We start from the raw sequence: 20,163 nt of genomic DNA, 5'->3' as shown, positions 1-20,163 counted from the left end.
ATTTTAGTTACCTCAAAGAAAATGCATCCCAGATCTTTGCTATTGCAGAGGAAATCTTTAGCCCAGTAAACTTCTGGAAAATTGCTCATGTTCTGGGAACATACATTTGATTCCATGTATGTTTGATTTCAGATCAATCATGTAATAAATAAATGACAGCCTAGTGGCCGTAACATGAACACAAGTCCATCCTTCAGGTCACTGGCTTCCAGCTGCTCATAAATGTAGTTAGGATGCACAATATACATCATTATTGTTGCTTTAGTATGTGGGACAGTTTACAGATGCTGTGTCCCATTTTGTATCTGTTGGCATGTAATTTTGTGCATCCACTTCTAAGTGTATAGATTTTAGCTTAGTGAGTCCAGTGATGGATACATGTAGTCTGATAAATTGGCATGCACTGACTGAACTTAAGCAGCAGTTTAAAAAGTCACAACATCCTGTTGCCATTAGGAGACACTTTTTGCTTAAGAGGAGAGCTTCTAAGAGAATATAAGGAGTACTGACTTCCACCACTTCCCAGAGCACTGATGTGAGAGAAGGCAGTGGAATGTTAGAGGTCTTGTTCAATGACATACATTGTTTAGCAAAGCAGCATGAATTTAATTAACAGTTGACCCTATTTTATGTCCTTTGCATTGGAAGGGTCAGCATAACCTTGTTAGGAATAATTGTGATGTATTTTAAAAAGCAGTGTCTAGGTGAAGTGCTCTATTTGCAAAGGGCCACTGGGGCTCTGAAAGAGCTCTCTTAGTAACCTTTTCTTGCATAAATTTGTTTAGATAACCTACAGGCTACAGACATACTGTTCTTTTTGTGTTTCCTAGAATATGCTACAAATAGCTAACTAAAGTACTTGTCCTTTTTTAATCCTTTCTTAAGTCTAATATTTATTTTTAAATAATAGTTCTCTGCTAACAGATAACTTTAAAACAGCCAAATGATTTTCAGGTGGCACTTGGAGACTCAACCAGAAAACATTTCAATTATTTGCATCTAGTCTATTTTGATTCCAAAGTACAATAGTTCAGCTATTTGTTGGGTTCCTAAAAGCTTAGCTACAAGAAATATCAGAGGTAGATTCTGCTAACTAAAATGCTACTGTTCTTCTCTAAGAAACTGACGGAATTGAAAAAATACATCTTAAAGTATTTTTTTCTTACTTAAAAAGACATTGTCCTTTTGTTAATTCATGAACAAGAGAATGGAGACTGTCTATACAGGGATGTTTGCTATAGATTTGTCTCTTCCTGAAATCTGAGACATGAGCACTAATGTAATATTAGGACAATATTCCAGTATATGTTTGTTCTCTCTTAACATTCACATTGATGTTTAGATATACTGCATCTTAAACACAATTCTTGCACCTAATATCAATACATTCTTGTAAGGTGGATTCTTACAGATAAAACTATCCTATTTCTGAAATTTAGGCTCAGCTGCAGGCTTGTCTGCAACACCTCCCGCTTCTTTGCCCGGGTCACTAACCAATGTGAAAGCGTTACAGAAATCACCAGGACCCCAGCGGGAAAGAAAATCATCCTCATCCTCAGAAGACAGAAATCGAATGGTAAGGGAAAGATCAGTTGTTTTCTTTTGTAGAAATATTACACAACCATATTCCTCTCACTTTTCTTTCATCCAAGTTCTATAAATTATTTTGAAGATGAATATGGCAATGATCAAGGACTTGAAACCAATAAATAATAGAGTGGGATAACCCACTTTAAATCCATAAATAATTGCGGGACTGATATATATAAATAATTTCAATAATTGACTAAACTCACTTTTACTGGTGTGACTCATATTGTAATGCCACTTTCCCTTCATGTAACAGCTTAACTTTTCCCACCATGATTCATAAACTTTGAAAGTAACAAATCTATGTAAAAAATTTTTATGTAACAATACATGAAAACATCCACTTTTTAAAAAATTTGCAGTTTAGTATTACGATTAACATTTTAAAATCAAATACTACTTTATTTTTGGTAAGCATTTCTTAATATATTCTGGTTTTAACACTGCCAGAAAGCTGTTGCAAATGTTTCCTGCCAGGTGATATTTTGGCATACCTGTGTCCTGAGGTTTTGTGTAGGCTAAGTTTAGAAGTCAAAAGACAACATCTGAAAAAGAACATTTTTTTTAGGACATATTAATGGTGAGAAATTTTTAACAAAGGACCTGTTTTCAGAGACATTAATGCACTTGTTTTGTTCCTTTTTATTGTTTTTGCACATATATAAAGAAAACTCTTGGCCGACGGGATTCAAGTGATGATTGGGAGATACCAGATGGGCAGATCACAGTTGGACAAAGGATAGGATCTGGATCATTTGGAACAGTCTACAAAGGAAAGTGGCATGGTATGTGGCCATGATGGCAAATAACTGTTCTTGAGGAGGTCACAGTGCCTGCCAAGGCACACCCAGCTGGACAGCAGCTTCTCAGAAACACACCTGGGATTCTGGTGGGCACCAGGCTGAGCCAGCAGTGTGCTCATGCCACAGAGAGGGAGGATGGGCTCCCGGGCTGCACTAGGCATTGCCAGAAGGTTAAGGGAGGCAACCTTAACCTTCTCTTCAGCACTGGTGATGCCACACCTGGAATGCTGGGCCCAGTTCTGGGCTCTTCAGAGCAAGAGAGATGTGAACATAATTGGGAGACCTCAGTGAAGGGCAGTAAATATGAGTTTTAAATTAATAAGTAGGGTGCTAAATAACTAGTGTAAGAACTTCATATTGCTTAGAAACTCAACTCTTGCATGTTCTTCTGTATTGAGAAATTATTAGGGTAAAGACGAAACATTAGAAAGGCAGAAGTATGCCTCTTGATTAATGAGGATTTCAAATGTGTATTTTTAATAGCTTTGGCCTGGCTATGATTTCTCAGACTAAAGTAAGACTAGTATTTCTACATTTTGCTGAATATTGACTTAATTTTAAAATTGTAGTGATTTATTTCACGTAAGCTAAAAAAACAGTGTATCCCAAAATTTCTGATGCTCTGTACAGCATTCTCTCAAGAGAGGAATATGTATCAATGGCACTTACTAAAAATTGCTCTTTTAAAGGTGATGTGGCAGTGAAAATGTTGAATGTTACGGCACCCACACCTCAACAGTTACAGGCTTTCAAAAATGAAGTAGGAGTGCTCAGGTAAGAATATCTGTAATGGCATGAAATAATGTGTGTAGATTTGTGCTTCAGTAGTCACTGAAGTTTTAGATCTCCATTGGAACACATTGGTCTCACTTGTATGTGATGATGCTTCAGGCAGAAAAAATAACCATTTAAAAATATTTCTTTGTACCTACTGTATGTGTTTGTCTGCACACCTGTGTTGTCAATACATATATGTCCAAACACTCAGAACTAGTTTTTGCCAATGTACTATATTCCCAGGGCACAGTCAGGCCTAAGTGTGAGCTGTAGGCCTTTCTTTCCTCTCATTCACATTTTGCAACTGAAGGAGATGATGATTAATGGTTGGTTTTTCAGCTACAGTCCTGCCCATTGTATCTATTGTTTAATAGTTTCTGTTCAGTAACATTAATTTCTCCTGAGTTTTTTGTTGTTTTTTTTGGTTTTTTTTAATGTAATTCTTATAAAGTCATTTCATGATTTCCTTTTCTCATATTTACTGCTTCTGCTATCTCAGAGGAGGTATTTGTTTTGGATTCAGCTCTTAAACAAAGATCCATCAGCATGGCATGATAGAATATATATTTTGAAGAAACATTAGATCAAAGTACAATCTGGAGCAGTGTCGAGCGTAATTGTGTTTTAAGAAACAAAATAGCAAGAAGGTTTTTGTCCCTGAAAACCTGATGGGTTGAGCTGGGCACCTTTGCTGTGGAAACATCCCAAATAAGCTACAAGGAGAAAGGGAATGGTCAGCCTTTTACCCTAGGAAAAAGTTAGTTCCAAAAACTCTAAGCTCATAGTTGTGGAAGTAGAGGCTTTCTGGGGTGTGCTACTTTGGATATCTCTTCATTTTATGGACAGAATTTTGACAGAACTGAATGAAATCAAACATCTTAGTCCAGCTTTCTGCTGGTAATCCCTTAGATGGAGCTCAGCCTGTTCGGTTGTTTGTTTGTTTCAGAACATACATAGGCACTCGTTCTATCCTTTGACCGACAAGGCAGATGTACCTATAGTTGTGCTTTCTCCATTAGGATTCATCATTACTTAGCTTTGTGGTAGGATTTTCAAGAAACTGCTTATTTTTTGTTTCTTCAGCAGTTACTCTCAGCATCACTTGACAAATTCTTGAACCTGAAAAAGGCACAGTCTCATAGCAAAGAACAGTCCTAGTCCACATTGCTAAAAAGACCAAGGCTCACGCACTGGCATCCCCTGTTAATTTTCTTAATAAGAGAAAACATAAAAGAGCTCTGACATTTCTCAGTTACCCCAGAGTAGTTATTCCATGTTAGTATGATAAGAAAGGCTAAATTCAGGAATAATTCATTAAATTAATATAGCAAGAGGTTATCATAGTAAAAGTTGAGATTGACCCAACACCTTCTGTTTGGAGATATATATGTAGACTGTGATAGATCTGCCTGGATTTTCCTGATTTCTTGATCTGATTTCCTCCTGATTCTTATGTTTTTGTAAACAGGAAAACACGACATGTGAATATCCTGCTTTTCATGGGCTATTCAACAAAACCCCAGTTGGCTATTGTTACACAATGGTGTGAAGGGTCCAGTTTGTATCACCATCTACACATCATTGAGACCAAATTTGAAATGATCAAGCTAATTGATATTGCACGACAGACTGCACAAGGCATGGAGTAAGTATTGAATTACTTGTCTGCAAATGAGCACTGGGGCAATGTTTACTTATCCCCTTCACACTCTGGCTGACATTGGCTAATAAGGCCAGCTCTCTGCTCACTTTACTGAGCCCAGGGTCCTGTCTCAATCATCAAAGCATTTGATGAAAGTATCACAGCTCTCTGAATAACAGGTTTCAACATCTGAAGAGAACATCCCTATTTTGTTCTAAGGATTGTGAATAACCTTACTCCCATAGAGGGACGTTGAGTTAGAATTTACCAAACTAGCCAAATATTGTGTGTCAAAATCAGAACACTGCTTTAAGGCCAGAGAAATTGCACTTCAGCTGAAAAACCACTATGATGATTGCAGTTCATTGTGCCATTTTTCTACTTAGTATTCCATAACATTTTCAGTCAAGAGGCATGGAGGTGTTTGCAGCAACCAGCCTTAGCCTTCTGTTAGCCAGTGCATCTCCCCAGGCTCCATCTGTAGGTAGGGGAGATGCAGAAGCTGTTTTGTGAACACGATTCAAAGCAGAGACACAAACTGGGGCTTTTCCAGCAGTTTTGTGCCAATCTCATTGACTAAACAAAGAGCCGTGGGAGACTAATTCAGGCTGTATCTGCTGTGGGGCAAGTGCTTTCCTCTGTGTTCCCTGCCATCTGTTTATCCAGGCTGCAATCAGGAGATCTTTTTTCCACTCCTCTACTAAAAAGCAGTCAGTGTACCCGAGTACACATTGAGACTGGAAAGCACATTTAGCTCCTGCAATTTAGGAACACCTTATCTAAAGCTGTGACTAGCTCACAAAGTCTTGACAGTCCCCATTAAGGCTGGGAGGCAGAAATTTCAGCACAGATCTGCATGAAAAAAATTACTGAAGTTCTTTTACTGTGAATATTGAGTTAGAATTGAAAAGCAGAATTTGGAACATAATTGTTATTCAGCAGTAGCATCAGATTTGAGCTGGAAGTCTAAGCTTTATTTTATTTTTCCTGTGAATGTTGCAGAAACTGTCATGGGTAACTGAAGTTTTACTGCATAAATGTTTTACATGCATAAATGTGCAGTTTGAATGTCAACAGAATTTGTTTCAGTAGTACAGTGAATTTTGAGTTGTTGATTGGTGAAGTATTATCTAACCCACCTAATCTGTGATATTCCTTTTCAGTTATTTGCATGCCAAGTCAATCATCCACAGAGACCTCAAGAGTAATAGTATCCTTTCCCAGAGATGTAATTTTGGAAACTGAAAGCATTCCTGGTTTTTGGTTTTTTCTGACAGAAATGAACTTACTGATGTGAAGAGCTGTTCATGTGTGAATATTTGCCAAATAGAAGTTTTACTGAGAAGTGGTAATATCACTAATAACAAAATAGGAGATGCTTATTGTGTCTTATGATTCAATTGCAATAGCATAGGGAATTTTAGTTGGTATCACAAAGATTTTTTTGCATCCTTTGGTTTCTTCATGTGATGAAAGGTTATGTGAGTTGGCTCATGGAACATTTTCAGCTTTTCTCATACTTGGCACTTCATGAAAGCCACCTGGCCATGGTCTGTTCAGCACTGGCCCAGTCATTACTTACATAACCCTTACATACCAAAATTCACCATGCTGGCTGCTTAAAACCTGTGTGATATGGAAGCCTTCTTCAGTGATGCTGAATGGTTAAAACTGTCATGTTCATGTTGCATATTTGTAGCTGTTCATTGTTCTTTTAGGATAGGGCCAGTACTGTTTGTCTGTTTTCCCTTAACGTTCCCCCCTTAGATATTTTTCTTCATGAAGACCTCACAGTAAAAATAGGTGATTTTGGTCTAGCTACAGTGAAATCACGATGGAGTGGATCCCAACAGTTTGAACAGTTGTCTGGTTCCATTCTATGGATGGTAAGCAAGGGGGAAGTGGTGAACTTGTTTCAACAAATTTTTTTACCTTTGGCCAAACTTTCTGCTCCTGTCCCTCTGGCACACTGACACATAAAAGTTGGCTTAAGCTGGAAAAGACAAGCAGTAATACAAAGTAGTCAATGATGTTTTTCAATTCTTCTTTAAGCGTGTGTTTTCCAGTAGTTAGCAGAAAAACTTTAGTGTCTCCATCTTTTATTCTGAGGTTTATATTGAAATGAAAATAGTGGCTAAGGAAAATGAATCATTAATTAATTATTATAATTAATTAATTATGTATCAGTAATCTAGGGTTGAGGAGAAGGTGAGAAAAGCCTTGCAAAACATCCTGCAAAAGAGTAGAGGAACCAGCTCAGGAAAAAATAAGATGCTCTTAAGTTTTAAGGATTGAAGAAGAGTTGCTTCATACTGCAATCTCCTGTGCCACTCCACTTCTTCTTTTTCTCCCTGGAAAAACTTAAAAGCTCTGTTAGCTGGCATTATTTTCAGTGTCATTAGAATTCTAGTTTCAAAATACGTTCTCAACTTGGCCATGGTAATTTTGCTCTCTCATAGAGGAATAAAAGGGATCACCAAGCTGAAATGAAGCAATGAATTTTGAGATTCATGTCAGCATCCACTCTGTAGGGCTCAGTAACACCTGAAGGCAAGAGTGGGCCTTGCACCTGTAACCTGGTTAAGTCCATGTTTTGTTCCTGGTAGGTGAGGTGCAGCACAATGCACAGAAATAAAAACTAATTCTTGCCTTTTCTGATGCAGGCGCCAGAAGTTATTAGGATGCAAGATAAAAACCCATATAGTTTTCAGTCGGATGTGTATGCATTTGGGATTGTTCTCTATGAATTGATGACTGGACAGTTGCCATACTCCAACATCAACAACAGGGACCAGGTAAGGGGAGGCACTGACTTCAGCCAAGTGTGGTCTGAAACAGAGATTGATTCAGACTTGGGTGGTCAACTTTCTGATGTTCTGTGTGTTCAATGTTTCTGATTCTCATGCTGCGAGGTGACATTTCTGCATTTTCTAGATCTGCCTCAGCCACATAGCAACAATTTACTTAATTCTCTTGAGGTATTTTTTGTGTTCTTTTTATTTTAAATATAGATTTTCAGTTTCCGACTGGTTGCCAGGATACTTATTAGGGAGAGAGCAGATTACTTAATAGTAATCTAGTTTAGAATCGTTCTGCAAAGGCAAAATGATCCCCCATTTGTGTGTTCAGTTATTCTTCATTTCCTCCACCCCTCCGCTTGCAGTGAATAATAAATAGTGCAGCTACAGGACTGACAAAACAGGGGAGCAGTCATCTCACCGAGTGTTTTATATTCATTTCAACTTTGAGAGAGCATGCACCATCTAACAGAATTGCAGGATATCAGCATTTCTCAAATCCTGCTTGTTGGACAGTATAACTTCCCAGAGTCTGGGGATCCTATAAGAAGATGACTTAATTGTGAACAAATATTCCATAACTCTTAATGATCCCACATGCTGTAATACATCTCCACGGGACAGGCACGTTTGGGAAGGCATACCTGATTCATCATTTCTGTCTAACCTGAAAATAGCATCTGTGCATCAAGATCTTTGGTGTAAACTGTTCTGTGTCTGAGCAGTGATGTATTTGTTGCTTCTGTGTCCTCATCCCTTGTTTTTTCACTGTCAGTACTTGAGAATTGAAACCATAGCAACCTTCATCTGTGAATGCCATTTTATAAGGCTGTTTCCCTGTCTGCCAGAACACTTCATCCCAATTCATCAAATTTGGAGTGACTCCTTTTTAGTTTTCTTTTTCTTTTTTATAATTTTGGTTTTGCCTTTAATGTCTAGATTTCTGGCCAGATGGATCCAGCCTTCTAAAAACAGAAGGCCTTGTTTAGCCTTTACCTTTTGAGATTTGAAGGATGAACCCAGTGATGCGGGTGCTTACAATGAAGTGCTGAAACAAATTTTAAAATGCAAGTGAAGCCAACATATGTGATCTGATGTGTTGAGTTTTGTTGCTTCTTGTCTATTATATGAAAAGTTGCAAATATTCCTCACTCTCTGGTGCATTTACATCAGCTACTATGACACAACCAAGATTCTTAGTGAACAAAGTGTCATTCTTGTTATACCTCAGAGTGTTTCTCTCACTTGAAGAGACGTTTCTAGACCGTTCTTGTAGTGATTCTCTCTTTTCTCAAGTGTAAAATAAAAGATTAGCCCCTATGTTATTTGTAAAGAAACTATTTGAAATATAAAGAGTAATGAATTTTGAATAATTTCAACTTCTGCCATTATTTAGAAAATACCAACTGCTAGATAATGGGAAGTCTGATTACAGCAGAGATGAGGGACGCAGTACACAAGTCTCTACTACAAAATCCTGCTCAGCACATAGGGATTTCTAAAGGAACCATATGGGGGTGTTCTGTTCTTCCGTGATGCCAACACAAATGTGACTGAAGCAGAGTTTAAAAAGGACTAGGATTGTGTTAGTATAAATAACATGTATAGCATGCTTGAGATGTGAGGGTTTTCTGTTGTGATTTTTTTTTTTTTCGCAGTGTCAAGATATGAAATAGTTACACTTCATTAGAGAGAAGGTGTGATAAACCTGCTGGGTTGTCTGAGTTGTCAGAAAAGGCAGTGATCACTGCTGCAGCATGAATGGATCTTTGATTAGCTGGTTTGGAAGTGCTTTTTAGTGTTAGTGCTACTGCAGTACTCAAACCACATTGCAAATGACCTTGGCTTGACATGATGATGTTTGATGGTTTTTTATATATACAAGAGATAATTAACCATATTTATGTTTTGTTTTCCTGCTTCCTATCAGTTTACTTGGTTTTTTGCTGAAGTTTTATCCTTAGGGGAAATATAAGCCTCCCATGTTGAAAGAATTACTGTAGAAATACCAAGCCTGTCTGTCTCCTCTTCTACAGAGAAGAGGGAGTTTCTCTTTTTCTTTTGAGGTGTTTTTTTCTTTTTTTATTTTGTGAGAGTGGGGGAGGTGGTCAGATGTCAAGAATAAGCTTATGTATTGGAAAATTATGTGACTGAATCAATTCTTAGAAGGTGAAGGGTTTTGATATGTTTCTTAAAATACCATTCAATGTGAAGTTGTTCTTGATTTGTAATATAAAACAGAATATTTCTTTTTACATATTTATTTTTAGACATTCTGTTCCTGCCACAGATTTGCTTGTTCTTGTTTTTGTCAGTTTTTGACACCAAACAACCGTTCCTTAGATGGTTATTGCTATAAATGGTAACCATTTACTAGTGTTCAAGTTCCACAGAAATCTCTCTGAGGTGGGGGAAAGATCTAATTTTTTTCTCTGTACTGACTAGGTCAGCAAGCATTACTCTTAAGAAATTTGTCAATTTCAATACCAGATAATGCTTCCTGGGAGCGGAAAGCTTGTTGCTGCAACCAAAATAGTCTAGCAAAATGTTCACCTTTTATGACTGTTTATTTTATCAATTCAGCTTTTTCCTCTTTCATCTTTTTTCCCCTTAAATAAAGATAATTTTCATGGTGGGACGAGGATACCTGTCTCCAGACCTCAGCAAAGTACGGAGCAACTGTCCCAAAGCTATGAAGAGACTAATGGCAGAATGCTTAAAAAAGAAAAGAGATGAGAGACCCCTTTTTCCACAGGTGAGAAAAGCTCCTCTTTACTCTCAACAGACTTTACAATTCAGAGTTGTGAACTCACTGGACACTTCTGAATTTTTTTGCATTTGATAAGAGACCTGGTTCACTACCTGGTTAGTTCTGTTTAAATAGAAATGCTCATTTTAATTTCAAAACACAGGTATTAAAATGACCTGTGTATTTGGAAAAGTATTTACATGTTGGAGAAAGTTTCAGCTGGGAGATAATGAAAGTAATAGTTGCAGTTAGACACACAAATTAGTACTTGGTATATGTACTCAGAAATGGTTACCCTGCCCTCCTTGCTCTCCCCCAAGCTTCATGAAGGGAAACAGTTTTGCCACAGAGCTTGATTTTTATCGTGCCTGGTGAGGAGGGTTTGGGTTCAGAAAGCTTGAGGGGGAGGAGGGCAAAAATCTGATTTTTTTTTTCTTGTTTTGAATGTAACCAAATCGTTTTCAAAAGATAAGGAGCTCCCCCTGCTGACTTCTTGGTAAATATTTTTAAGGAAAAGACTGGCAGAGCTGGGTTTGTTTGCAGCAATGGCAGGTGCAGGTACTAGGGTATAGACAAGGAGTCCAATAAAAAGCAAGTGTTTTCACTGTGCTTAGAGAGAAACATTGATCTTTTTAAAAGGGGGAAATTCCCTAACTCTCATTTTCAGCTTCCTTAGGGTATAAACTTTAAGAGTGCAGTGCAGTAAGCTATATTTTAAAAATCCTTTTTAATATGTGTTTAAATATTTTCTGTAGTTAATTGATATTGTGCCTTTGGTTTTAAGAGAGAGTCACAGCCTTGGAACAGCAGATTTGATCATGTATTTTCTATGTTTTAGATTCTTGCCTCCATTGAGCTTCTGGCCCGGTCATTGCCAAAAATTCACCGCAGTGCATCTGAGCCCTCGTTGAACCGGGCTGGCTTCCAGACAGAGGATTTTAGTCTATATGCTTGTGCTTCTCCAAAAACACCCATCCAAGCAGGGGGATACGGTGGGTTTCCAGTGCACTGAACCAAAATGTGAAAGCGTGCGCCTGTGTGTCTGTGTGCTGGTGTGTCCTGTGAGTGCCAGATGTTTGTTCTCAGTTCTGCCAGCTCCGATCGTAAGGTTTACTGAAGGAACAAAGACTCACTTCCTAACACTGGGCACTGAGTGTTCCCAGCACTGGGTCTCTGTTGGTAACTAGTGCCCTGGGAACAGCTGGCACAAGAAGAACTGTAATGCAATATAAGAGACATGGGAAAAGTGACTTCAAAACTCAAATCTTCTTAAGGTCATCGGGCGTCATTTTTGCCTAGTTTATTGATTGGAATTAGTTACTCAGGAGTGTATTTGATTTGAATCTACTCAAGCTGTGGTTGTCTGTTGTTTTGGGGTTTTTTTGGGTTTTTTTACTTCATTTAAGGTCATTATATTTGAGGAGAAAGCTTTAGATTCTTCATTTAGTTGGGCTATTCTTGTGGGAAACACTTGGAAAGATAAACTTAGCTTCAAGGCTGAACACAGTCAAAACTTTATTGTGGTCAGCAGAAGAGAGCAGATACAGCACAGAATCCAAAGAAAGCCCTGAATAACATGTGACTCTGATCTTGAAAGTGGAAATTTAAAGTAGTACTGTTTGGAGAACATTTTTTCTACAGAAAAGTGGTGAATGGGTTTTTATATTCCATTTTTCTCTAAATATTCTGACCTGATATAGTTTACACCATCTCCAAATGTTCTGTTACAATGCAACGCAGAAGAAATTCTGAATGTGCTTTTGCCAAGCTGCAAGGCTATTACTAGTAATGGTGCCTGTATCCTTCAATTAGTACGGATTTCAAAATTTATAAAAACATTTTAAATCTCAAGCATGACCAAGTGCTTTAAGAGGAAAAATGCTGCTAACACCCGTAATAGGAAAAGAAGATTTGAAAAAGCAGTTTTGTTAATGGAAATCAGTGTTATACTACAAATTTTGTTAAGATGAAAAGTGTTAATTACTTTATTATTGTTAAGAATACACTGAACAATCTTCTCTTCAGTGACAAATGGATTTTTTCACTTCGATGGAAAAAGCTGCTAGTTTGACTAGGCAGAGGTGAATCAGTTGGAATAGATACTTTACTGAGAAAGTTAGACACCTTACCAAAATCCTCTTCACTTTGGAGACTGTATTTTTCTCTAGATCGTTGCTCTAGAACAAGTGCACCAGAGTTAGTGATTTAGGTTATATCAATCTTTAATGTCAGATGTAAAAAAAAGATGTGAGACCAGACAGTGTTCTTGTATGTTTTGAGATGAGTTATGCGGTTTTACTTGGTTTAAACTGCTGAGCTGTTCATTTTTACAGATTACTCTGCATTGGAAACAAGCTGTTGCTGCTCTTGTTAGGACCTCAAGGGCCAGGGGTGTTCCTAGTGGCTTCTGATTTACATACTTTACATACTTATGGAGAAGTTTGCCTATTGCTAGCCATACGTTTTTGAAATAGATCAGGAATTCCAAAATGTTTTGGTTTACTGCTGTCTGGCAACTGAGCCTTTTAAAATGGGAAGCAGATTTAGAGAGCTTGAGGAGATATAGGCAATTTTTACATTTTCTGGATGGATTATAATGGTCTTTTTGGCTTCTGCTGTTGAAACTTTTCTCCTTTTCTTAGTCAAGAAAATTTAGCTGTTTAAATCTCTCTCTGTAGAAATACTTACAGAGGACAAAAGTTGTTACTGTTTTAGAAAATCTGTTTTCCATCTTCCTCATAGCTTCACCTCATTTTGGCAGGCTTATCTTAAAATGAAAACACCACTGAAGTGTTGTTTTCCTCTTTCATTCTTTATTTTATGTATCTGTTCTAGCAGTCATGAGAAATGTTTCCAAAGCTGTGGGGTGTGGTATTCAGGACAGAGCAAGAGGATGCTACTGGGTCTCCTGCAGAATCTGGAAATGGAGCATCCCACACAGAAAGGTCCTACCCACACAGGGAGTTGCAGAGAGTGCAGAACCATCCCCATTGCCCTGCCCAGGTTTATTCTTGTTCAGGTCTGCCAGATCAGTTCAAAACAATTATTCCTTGGAGTAGTGTTATCCTTCTTGTTGTTAGGATTGTTCATCTGTGCTATCCGAGCTACAATTACAGGGGGAAACTGCTGCCATCCTTAGACACATCTGGCCCCATTTCCTGCTGTATGGTCAGTGCATTCTTCCTGTGTCACCTGTTCTTACTGAGCATTTTGGGTTCCATGGCCATAATGTGGTTTTAGCTTCTCACTAAACATTTTATGAAGCCTAAAAGGAGGCTGTTTTGTGGGTCATTAACTTTATATGATAGAGACATTTAGAGGTCTCATTTCTGTAAGTTCTAATTGCTGCTTCAATGAGATTTGGGAATATCTGTGGGTTGAAGGTGCCCAACTACACTTGGAGATTTGGGTCAGAGTTCTCGGACATGTAACTCAGCTATATTGTTTAGAAACAGAAAACTGTTGGTTCAGAAAACATGCCTGTAGGATCCTAGGTTTTTCTGGAGGAGTAATTTATACTAGGTGAGATTCCTTTTTATTTTATTTCGCTTCTGTACATATCAGTACAGAAACGGTCTGTTTTGGTACCTTCAACATGTTCCAAATTTTTACTTACTCAGCTGATAGTATCCATACAGAAGATCAGCACAAGATCCAAAAAACTACCTCCTTTTTTTTCTGTGTCTGTGAATGTAAACCAGGCATGGTGTTGGAATCTGGTGTTTCCCAAGGATAAATCAGTCAATCTCTAGTTCAGTAGCTAAGGCTGGCACAGCCTGGAAGGGAACCATTCTTCTCCTTATGATTCTTGCGAGAAACTTGGCATCTACCCCAGGATAAGGAGTACAGTTAAGAGGATGTGTGTATACCATAGTAACCCCATGAATTCAGGTAGCTTACAAATTTGTGAGAGTACAGAATGGTAGCTGCATCTTAAATCCTTCCAGGAGTTGGGGGTAGCAGGTTCACTCAGAAGATGCCCTTGTCATACATTGTTTGGAGGCAACAGGAAAGATCTTGATAATCTTTCTAGTAGAGATTTTTTTTGAAAGTGTGCATTTAAAACAGTTTCCACTTGCTCTGCATGAGACAAGCATGAAAAGACTGTAGTAGCTGACTTGAAAGGGTTTTGTAAGAAGTGTATATTTCAGATGCTTTCCATCCTTTGGAAAGAAATTGCTTTGCTACCAGTCAAAGCAAATATCTGCAGTTCTGCTTGATAAAAAGCACCTCTGATGTCTGGCTCACAATGAATATAAATATCTGGGTTTTTTTTTTCTGGGAGCAAGTTGCTAAGCATGTGGTTTCATAGCTTGGTGTGGATAGGTATAGCCATGTACATACCTCACCTAGGAAAAGCTGTTACTGGCAACTTCATTTTACACATGTTCAGCCAACATAATCCCCTTGTTAGATGACCATGTTAACTATTTTGGTCTACTATTGATTTGAGATCAGATTGACACTGGAATTTTGAAAGGGGAGATTTAGCATTAGCTTGTCAAAGGAAATATGATTGCTAAGGTTTTGTTTAAATGGCAGGAAAGTCTGAAAATTACCCTTTTAAAGCTACCATTCTATCTCAAAGAAGTCTTCTGGTCCTGTTTTTCCATTGTTCTTTCCCAACTAAAAGTTTTTGGTTGTTGTTTTTTTTTTTTTTCCAAAAGTCCCTATATGACTATTAAAATCTGAATTATCACCAGAAGTAGACAGAAGGACTAGATGAGTAATGAGAGAGCAATCTCTTTTTTATAAATTTATCTTTAATCACCAGTTTAGAAAGGCAGACTGAAAAATAAATTAAATAGAGCATGTTTTGTAAGTGTAGCTAAGCATAAATGTCACTTAAAAGTTGACCTCACAGGCAATATTTGGTCACTTTTTTGTCCTTCCCTTACAAGAAAACATGTACAAAACTTGAGGTGTTTCTAGAAGATACTGTGAAGAGAGTTGGGAAGTGAGTGAAATGTAGCAAAAAAAGGGAAGAAAACATTATCCAATATTAAGAGTATTTAGGGCAAGTGTTTCATCTGGTGGTAGAACTAGTAAATTAGCCAATTAGATCCATCATGAAGCTTTTATTCTATTTCATTGTAACTTAAGCCTGCCACCACAGTCTGTAAAGACACATAAAGCTTGAGGCCTGTCACAACTCCCTGTGCCACCCTTACTTTGCACTTCAGGTGTACTCCCTTGTCATTTCCTATGAGGCACAGAGCCCTTTCCCTGCTTTTCTTCAAGTTCCCTTAGAGCTGGGTCAGCTGTTCCTCACAGGCTTCTTTTCTTCCCCCTCCTAGTGCAGACAGCTGACCTCTTCTTGGTTCTACTCTTTGTAAAGCAAGACATTCCACAGAATTAGCACTCTAAGCCTAGAATTTTGTTTGCAGGGATGTTTCTGTTTCGTTTCCAGTATTTAGAATAAGAATCTTGAGGAAAAAAACAAAGCCAACAATACAATCACTCTTGAAAAGATGGAAGGACACCAGATAGGGAGCAGTTGTTTGAATGTAATGGCATTCAAGACCCTTCTATTGAACAGAACAAAGGCTCTCTTGTGCCTGCTTATCACTCCTTCAGTATTAGGGAAGCTCTGAGAAGTGCTGTCAAGAAAGTTGCAAACTAACCCAAAATGCATATGAAACTCAACAGGGGGAAGTTATATATATGTTTCTTTTCTCTTTCTCCTTAGTCCTTTTGATTATGCTTAGTTAGACACCCCTCACTAAAAAACCTGTAGAATACAATTTCTTTGTGGGTAGCAGGGAATTTTTTTTTTGCTAAAGTGTAGGATTAAGAGGGTTAATATCTTAGACTCAGCTTCTATTCAGTCTTCTGTCAAACTCCTGAAAGACTTCAGGCAGCAGTTTTACTCTGTGCCATAGTTGCATCCCCTCAGAAGTGGGACTACGAGTCTGTCTCATGGCATGGTGACACTAAATAAATTATGTAGGATTTCAGGACATCATCACATGTGAAAGCATTGCATGTAATTATTCTTTATTCAGTAATTCTGAAGGAAGCATGGAGTTGCTTTAATTGTTATGCTCCCTGTTATTGAGGCCTAATTTCTGGTCTGGGATTGAGTAGACAATCTCTCCATTCTTATATTTCTATCAGTGGGTTGCTGTGTTGGTCTCTAAACCAAATCCTAGCACTCTGTAACACTGGTTTTTTATTCAGGCACTTTACTGTATATAGTCTTGAAAGGGTAATGGATGTCTCATAAAGTTCTTTGTTATTAAATTAGTTTTACAACAGAACAGAACTGGTTTGCAGTTGGATGCATTTATTGAAACTGATGCTTCTCAGGAGGACATATGTGCAATAAGGAATTTAAAGTAAAATTAAGCTGACACATTTAATTTTCAAATGCATGATGAATTAGACTTTGCTTGAACTTTCACCTTCTTGGGAAGAATGGGTATGGCTTGCTTTCAAGAAATCCTTTGTTGGTTAAATATGCTGGGTCTGTATTCAATGTTCTCTCACTGTGTATTCTCTTGTGCTTTAATTTTAACAGTTTGCATTTTTAACATCTTTTATATTCAGCCTGATGTTCAACTAGTCTCATAACTGAAATCACCTTTTTAAACCAAGCTCTTGTCCTCCCTCTACAGGAGAATTTGCAGCGTTCAAGTAGCCACAGCACCATGGCAGCACCCACTCTGTTATTTAAAGTCTTGTGTTCCTACAGTTTCTTAACATCAAAACTCCATTCTGCTCCGCAAAACCTAAAGTAATTTAGAAAAGATATCCATAAGCTTAAAAGTGGAGCAGAATGGAACCACCAGTCCAACACAATGGGGAAAAGTACCTTTTTGGGAACCAGAGTCCTCTGCTGCCAGTGTTTCTCCTTCAACACAAACCACCACGTGCATTCGGAGACCTGCAGTGGCTGCCTGTGCCGTTGGCATCATTCCCAGGAGAGAGGAGAGGAGAGGGCGCTCATGGTGTGACTGTGGTGCTCGGGCGCGAGGGGACGGAGCTGCTGCTGCTGAACTTAGGAGACTTGCTTTGGATGGTCTGCCGGCCGCCTTTCTCCCTCTAACAGCGTAACCATCAGAGCCTGAACGTCTGATGAGTGCTCATTTCAAAGAATCATTTTCCATTCTGATCCTTTTTTTTTCCTGGTGTACTTACTGATTTATGGACAACGCAGTATCCCCTTTTCGCTGTATTACAGTGTCAAACGCCTCAATCTGTCTGTATTGGTGGGGTTTATTCCTTTAAAATTGAAAGTGTGGGGCAGTGGGAGCTGGAGATGTTATTCTGAAGGCAGAGAGGTTCATCTGAAGGAAAAGGGGATGCTGTCATACCTTTTTTTCAGATTTACTTTACCACTTCTTAAAAAGAACAAACAACAACCACCATCCTTAACCTTTTTCCTTTTCCAGTATTTTCTTGGTGTGTGCATATACAACATCTTTTTGAAGGATTAGGTGGATCCTTCTTTTGCTGGTCCAGCAACAAACTGAAGCTTGAAAAAATGTAGCGAGATTGTCCTTTTATTTTTTTTTTTTTGTATCATATGATACGATGTATTTATCAAAGATGCTACTGCAGCATCTAAAGTCTGTAGAAATCCTGATACAGACTGTGAATGGTGTGTGTACCTACTTTAAAAGTTTTATTTTAAACGAGGGTGCAGGTTAATGCCAGGTACCTTACCAATATGTAATGTTTTCATAAATGAGGAAAAAAGTTCTCAGGTTGAATTGAATTCAAATACAATCCCCCCCTAGAATTAGACATTCCAAAAATTATGTTTTGGTACTTTCAAGAGCTTTTTTTAAAGGATTTTTATCCTGTTAACTAAACGTCCTCTGATAAGTGTGTGTGTAAATGTGGAGCATCTTGTCCTTATGGCAAGTTGTTAGATCAAAACAAAACGGTACTTGCTGGATCCACGCTGACTACTCCTCCTCTCATTGCTTTCTTCCCTGTCATCTCTTCCCTTCTGCTTGTCTTTCCCCTCTGTACACTTTGCAAACTAGGACGAAGGTGGCGGTGTCTCCATTAGAGTGCTTTGTTTTCCTGTCCTCCAGTCCTGGTTTTCAAATGGTTAGTAGCTTTTTGAAAAGTTACCCAGTCAGGGAAAACAACAACTCATAGAGTTCTGCACATCATTTACCTCTAGTAGAATATCTCGTGATGTGATCTGCTTGCAGAGGTCTCTGGTATGTGGTATTACCTGTAAATTATTTGTACAGAGGCAAGGCAGACCACATTAGAAAGAAACTCAAGCTCAGACAGAAGTTTCCAGAATTTGATTCATATCAGCCCTGTACCACTCCAGGTGAAGCAGGAGAAATGACCCCCCTCTAGCAGAGAGGTTCTTGCTGGGAGGAGGTGGGGAGTGTTTAACAAAATCATGACAAATAAATGAAGGAGTTAAATGTGTGTGAATGTGGTGTCCATGCTAAATGTGGATGTACCGAGTGAGGGTGCTGTCCTTCCCTCCCTAGGAAGAGGGCACTGTTCCTGTCTGCAGAAGGTTGCTCCCAGATGAAGGGAGAAAAGCACATCAGAAGTAGAAGGTGTTTTTAATACCCTGGAATTTTGCGGTGTTGCTGGTAGTCTGTTACGTTTGTCAGTAAATATTTACTGGGGCTGTAGGGACCGGACTGATCTGAAGTGGGAATTAAAACTGAAATACTGTGTATTCATATTAATTCCACAAACATTAGCAAGATAGCAATAGTGAATGACTTAATAGTCACTACAAGAATGAAGTGATTCATGTTGGTACATGAACAGAATTGATTTTGTGTACAGGACGCATTTTAAAAACAAAGGAAAAAAAAAGCACAAATTTTTTTCTTGTCAGCTGTGGGTCTTCAGATGTTGTAAGGTTTTTACCTTAATGAGGTTGGCAGGAATTTAAAAAGTAGCAATAGCCACTTTCCAGTGTGGAGAAGCTGATGCATAGCAGTGATAGCAGATGGTGCAGTTGGAGTGCTCCCTGGTGATCATCTGAGGCCAGTACCTGAGGGGTGGAGGGAGCCTGGAGCCACTGGTGGCAGCAGGCAGGTGAGAGCATTTACCAGATCCAGGCTCCTGGGGGAAAGGAGTCCCTGCTTCTCCTTTCACCTCGTGCTTGGCTCCAGCCCCTTTGTGGGCTGTGGCCCCATTTGTACTTGTCAGGGATACTGAGGTCAAGGTTCTCTCAAAAGCTGTTAACAGAGAAGTATGGACAGGTGGTTCAACACTCATTTGTTTCACAGAGCTTGTTAAAAGCTCTTGTTTCCTTCCACAAAGTCATGCTGGCAGAAAATTCTCTGTTAGGAACTTCATTCTATCTTTGCTTAAAATGAACTTACTTTGGTGAAGATTCATTACCCATTAGTCTACAATATGCTTCTTGAGCCTGTAGGAAAAGCACAAGGAAAATTGCTATCCTTGTCCATGCAAAGCACTTTATAAGTAACACATGATCTCTGGGGTTTTTTTATTGGGGTTTGTTTATTTGTAGTTTTGTTTTTCTTTTTTTGTTTTTGGTTTTATTTTTATTTCCCTGAGGAATGTGCAAGTTGTTCGGCTGCTGTTTAGAGAAGTCCTTTCAGGATGCATTTCTACTGGTTTTCTTGTTTGTTTGTTTCCCTCCAGATAGCTGTAGTAATGTGTGTTTGTCTGTAAGAGTTCCCAGGTAATGCTCATGCAAAACTTCGAAAGAAATGTAGTTTGTAAATAATTGGGATTATTTTTGGTTTTATCTTTTCCTTCAGGAATTTTTCTGGATGTCTTGCATGCCATCAGAACCAGTCTTAAAGATATTTAGTGAATGGGGAATCAAGAATAGATGAG

At 38.5% G+C, this 20,163-nt stretch overlaps 1 protein-coding gene across 3 annotated transcripts in view; it reads left to right on the top strand.

Annotated features, from left to right (window-relative positions):
• Positions 1–19,913, top strand: part of BRAF (B-Raf proto-oncogene, serine/threonine kinase) — a 77,062-nt gene extending 57,149 nt beyond the window's left edge. For all 3 annotated transcript variants that reach the window (XM_038155705.1, XM_038155704.1, XM_038155703.1), the window contains 10 exons: positions 1,440–1,576; positions 2,258–2,375; positions 3,083–3,167; positions 4,639–4,815; positions 5,976–6,022; positions 6,580–6,698; positions 7,476–7,607; positions 10,231–10,365; positions 11,198–11,351; positions 16,977–19,913. In XM_038155705.1, the coding sequence (XP_038011633.1) occupies positions 1,440–1,576; positions 2,258–2,375; positions 3,083–3,167; positions 4,639–4,815; positions 5,976–6,022; positions 6,580–6,698; positions 7,476–7,607; positions 10,231–10,365; positions 11,198–11,351; positions 16,977–16,999 (1,127 nt within the window). In that variant the 3' untranslated portion in view covers positions 17,000–19,913. The remainder of the gene's footprint in view (positions 1–1,439; positions 1,577–2,257; positions 2,376–3,082; positions 3,168–4,638; positions 4,816–5,975; positions 6,023–6,579; positions 6,699–7,475; positions 7,608–10,230; positions 10,366–11,197; positions 11,352–16,976) is intronic.
• The last annotated feature ends 250 nt before the right edge of the window (positions 19,914–20,163 follow it).

Source organism: Motacilla alba, chromosome 1A (assembly GCF_015832195.1).
Source record: "Motacilla alba alba isolate MOTALB_02 chromosome 1A, Motacilla_alba_V1.0_pri, whole genome shotgun sequence".
NCBI lineage: Eukaryota > Metazoa > Chordata > Aves > Passeriformes > Motacillidae > Motacilla > Motacilla alba.
This window is presented reverse-complemented; position numbering and strand designations above follow the sequence as displayed.